General features: G+C 43.3%; 1 protein-coding gene across 1 annotated transcript in view; it reads right to left on the minus strand.

Annotated features, from left to right (window-relative positions):
* Nucleotides 1-245: 245 nt before the first annotated feature.
* Nucleotides 246-4857, minus strand: part of ZNF536 (zinc finger protein 536) — a 248766-nt gene continuing 244154 nt past the window's right edge. Inside the window, exon 4 of the mRNA XM_010851100.1 lies at nucleotides 246-490. Coding sequence (XP_010849402.1) covers nucleotides 246-490 — 245 coding nt within the window. The remainder of the gene's footprint in view (nucleotides 491-4857) is intronic.

Below are 4857 nucleotides of genomic sequence, written 5' to 3' on the forward strand. Positions count from 1 at the left end.
TCCCACCTGCATTGTTTGGAAGTACTTGTTGCCGGGTAACAGTTTAGCAGCCATTTTCAAGGGCTGGGGATTTTTTTTTTTTTAATATATATATAGATATCTTTTAAAAATTTTTAAATGTTCTATACACTAGTGGGGGGTTGTACATGATTTTTTCCCCTTGGAATGCAGTTAGCAAACTCTTTTACCAGATGCATAATCTGAAAACTGTGTAAAATAATATTGCAATCTCCGAATTGGTTGGCTCAGTTGCGCTCCTCCTGGGCCTTGCTGCCTTCCTCCGTTAACTCTGCTGAGCTCCCCGCCTTGACAGCTGCGGGGTCTTCGAAATTCCCAGAAGCTTCCGAGTCGACTCTGGAGCGCTTGAACCTGCGGTCGGGGTATTGGCTGTTGTCAAAAGGCATGCGATGGACACAGAGGACGTGGGTCTTCAGATTTCCCTTCTGAGAGGCACTGTAGGGACAGTAGCGGCACTGGAAAGGCCTGTGACCTACGGGCAGAAAGAGTGGCCGGTCAGTTCTGCTGCGTACCCCTCCCCTGCTCCCAGTGCTCAAAGGACCATGATCGTTATTACCGGTACAATATCAGCAGTGTTATTGCCTTGCAAACGTCAAATGGCAAAGGATAAAGATGCAGCCGATATATCTATTTGGATAAGTAATAACTTACTTGGATAAATAATAAGCTGCAGTTTAGTTGCTAAGTCATGTCTGACTCTTTTGCGACCCCGTGGACTGTAGCCCACCAGGCTCCTCTGTCCATGGGATTCTCCAGGAAGAATATTGGAGCAGGTTGCCATTTCTTTCTCCAGAGGATCTTCCCAACCCAGGGATTGAACCCACGTCTCCTGCATTGGCAGGCGGCTTCTCTACTGCTGAGCCTCCAGGAAAGCCTCAAACAATAAGTTACCAAATAATAATAATAATAATAACTTGAACAAGGATTTAAAAGATCTTTCCATCCTAGACAGGGTTTTTAATTCAGCCTTTCTAGGTGAGAGAAAAGAAAGTTCCAACACCTGGAAATTCTTTTATAAAAAGTAAGATAGCAAGGATTTTAGACTGTGCAGGCCAAGATCAAAGATATGACGTAGATACTTATATAACAAGAGAGGAAATAAATTTCCAACTTTTTGTTGATGAAATTCAAAACTTTATTTATGGACACTGAAATTTGAATTTTATATAATTTTCATATGTGATGAAATATTATTCTTGTTGGGCTTTTTTTTCCAACCATTTAAAAATGTAAAAACCATTCTTAGCTCCACAGGCTGTATGAGAACAGACAGAAGGTGGATTTGAGCCCTGGACTAGACTTTGTGACCCTAGCTCCATACCAGAAGACCCATAAATTCCTCTATCTGGGATGCTGACTCAGATCTCCAAGCCAGTTCACTTCCTCATGTCCCCACCAACTCTACTGATAAACAAGTCAAGCGTGACCAGGAAGTGTGTTTGGGGTGGGGTGAGAGAGGGATGTTCCCCAAGCCTTGCTCTTCGGTGGAGTGAAAGTGCCAAGCTGGAGGGATCTGGGATGCTCTGTTTCAAGAGGAGGCAGCAGAAAGTATCGGACAAGAACTGGGACACTCAGATAATTAAGGCCAGCCTAGTTTTAAAGAAGTTCAATTTTGAAGGGTGACGCCCAGAATCAAACTTCTCTAGAAAGCCTGTAAATAAGAACAGAAGATGGATTCTTGTGAAACTCCACCTGCTCCTTCAGGCTTCATTTCTCTGCTCTGGTGCACCACAGACATGCACACATCTCTGCTATCTTTAGGAACCAGTCAAGCATCTAGTTTGGGAAGTTATAACGGGACAATGCATTCTGCCCAATGCTGGGAAGCTGTGGATATGCCATTCCTGGAAGCCCATGAGTGCTGTCCCACCCAGCACCCAGAGAGGTCAAGACCCAGTGCTGGGTTTCATTTACTCAGGAAAATAAACAAGCAAATAAATGGGCCCAATTGTTTACCCCAGAAAGCATCTGAACAGCATATTCATCACTCTTTCTAGAGCATAATAGCAGAAGTCCTGTGTGTCTACTTAGCAAAGCAGTCTTGTTCTTGAGAAGCTGGAGAGCAACCAAATGTTTGGAACTGAAACTCATTTCCTCACCAAATTGCACACAGCACTAGATTCTTGCCCCTTTCTTAGTGGGCTTCGGGAATTAGCTCTCTCCATCTTCCCTCCTAGCCAGTTGGTCCCCAGGTCAAATCCATTCTACCTGTTGAATCTTTCTACTTCCCATATTCCCCTTCTGAGCCTGGTCCAGTGTACACCAGCTGATGCGAGACTATGAACATGGCTGCCTGCAAGACAGCGTCCTGCTTCCAGTTTCCCCACTTCCTGCCCATCCTCCCCAGGTCTACCAGAGTGAGTACCTAAAGCAGAAGCTCAGCTCTGAGTTTCCTGTCCAAATCTTTAATGACCACCGACCCCCCCCCCGACCTTTACAGCTCAGTCCCAACACCTCTCCTGTCTCCAGAAGCTTCCCCTGTTTGCCCACTCCAAACCAAACAATTAGATGGTCTCTGCAGACGGGCTTCATTCTGCAGGGTCCCCACGCTTTGACTGTGCTACCTTCTCCCTGAGGCATCACTTCTGTTCTCTGCAGAGCCAAACCCCATTCTCCTTTCAAGGCTCTGTTTTGTGTGACTGCAGTCTGTGTGTGCCTTGGCACCCATGATAGACTGTGAGTTCCTGAGGCAGGAAGCATAGCCATCTTAACATCACTGGTGCCAAGCCCTTTGCTTGGCACAGAACAAGCAGGTATGAACTGTTTGCAGGGATTGCATTATTATTTTAATGTTTCCCCTTGCCTTTTTTTGAATTAATTACAAATTTTCAGACAGAGTTTTCTCTTCTTTTGTTTCTATTGTTGTACCTAACACAAGACTGAATTTGATCAACTTTCCTACTTGCGTAAGTCCATAGAGTGGAACACACTTGCTCTTGGCCCTTCTACATGGCCTACCACAGCAAGAAGAGCAGAGACTGTCAGAAGGATGGGGCCTGGACCACAATTATCAAGTAAGAGAAGCATTTGTGAGTACCGTTTGCCTCCTGCCTTCCTGCTATCCAACCCCATCCTTAGGGCTTGGTCACCCCCTCATACAGATGACAGGGAAGAATCTGGGTTGGTGCAGAAGGAAAACTGAGACTCCGTTTCTAGTGGACTTAGGATATTTATGAATAGTGTATATGGCCCTACTTTTCATCATGTTGGAGTTAAAGCATAGACTGAAGGGAAGAATCATGGTGTTGATCAATGGCAATGAGACAGGAAAAGCCATGCCCATTCTCCCCACCATAATCATGAACCTTCATCAGCGCTAAGCTGGGTGTCAGTGAGTTTCCAACAGATCTCAAGGCTCAACCATCCAACTCATGAAGTCGTCATCCCTATGGACATGAAGTTATGCCCAGGGCTCAGTGAGGTGGTTTGAGGCCAGCTCTTGAGTGGGAGAAAGAAGGAAGGACGGCCCAAGTCTACAGCTGGAGGCATAGGAACCAACTCAACTTCATTCAGAGAATCTGAGAGAAGAGTGGAGACTTCCCTCAGGAAGCCTAAAGTCTTGTCCAAAGCTTCTCATAAATGGACTGTATCTTCTGGTTCCCACCAAGGGCAGCTCCATAGCGGTTCACAAGGAAAGATGACACTATCCTAATTACCATGGCTCAGATACAGCTGGGGCTAACTCGTCAATTCACTTATTTGATGGCAATAAGTTACTGATGGGGAAAATTATCATGACAAGACTGGGAGCTAAAAACTCCAAATAATAATTAAAAATAAATAAACGAAATAAAAACTCTTGGCACCATAATCCAAAGAGGATTGCAGAACCGTGAAGCAAATGACCAAACCATGGTATTGTTTAATAAATCTACTTGAGATCCCCGTGATTCATTGGGTTCCTCCGTTCTTCCACTGTTTTTCCCCATCTGTCAAAGTTGCCTATTATACTTCCTATTATTATTTCTGTATGAATCTATGCCACAAACTTTGGAAGCCACCCTCTCTGCAAATTGTGTCACTGTGGGAACCACATGCATCTTGGCAAACCAAACGGAGAACCTCAGATATCACCTTTATTCACAATAAAAGCCTTTTTGAATTGGCCAACTTGGCATAAAGGCACTTGGTATAATTTTGTCACCAACTGATTTTAAATATTAATTATTATTTTTATCCTATGGTTATATCTGAATATCTGTATCTTGGGAGAGTCAAAGATGTACAATAATTCTGGCATATTTGGATACTTCAGTGGTCAAACCATTAGTACTGAAGTAGTTTTATTTTAACTTAGGTGAGCTGAAAAGTTATATAGAAAGGTATAATGTTATGCATGTGTACATTTGTAGAAGGAAGTCTGTACAATACTGGAACCATGATAAATCTACATCTTACACTGTACTTTGTAAATAGAAGCACTGTAGGTAATAGTAGTACCTGAAGATCCCAAAAGCCTCTGTCCCACAGGTTTTCACATACATGTCTGTATGTTTATCCTTGTATTTGAGCTTTATGGCTGTTATGTCAAAAATATCCACCCCATAGCTCAGATGAATAATTTAAAATAGAGTGAACTTGGATGGTTTGACTTTAAAACAAATTTCAAATGTGTATAAAGTACTCAGATCTCCTAAATTCTCTAAAATTCCTGTAAGAATTATATGTTTTTTTTAGGATTCACACACACACACACACACACACACCCTTCTAAATGGTTTGTTGAAAGGTTCCCATGAGACTGAGGTGGAAGAAACGCTTTGAAGAAATGAAACGTGCATCCTGAGGGAAGGTGATTGTGAGGAGCCGAGATGGGGCCAGAAGAAAGCATTGTGTACC

This window comes from Bison bison, unplaced genomic scaffold, assembly GCF_000754665.1.
Source record: "Bison bison bison isolate TAMUID 2011002044 unplaced genomic scaffold, Bison_UMD1.0 scf7180017864297, whole genome shotgun sequence".
NCBI lineage: Eukaryota > Metazoa > Chordata > Mammalia > Artiodactyla > Bovidae > Bison > Bison bison.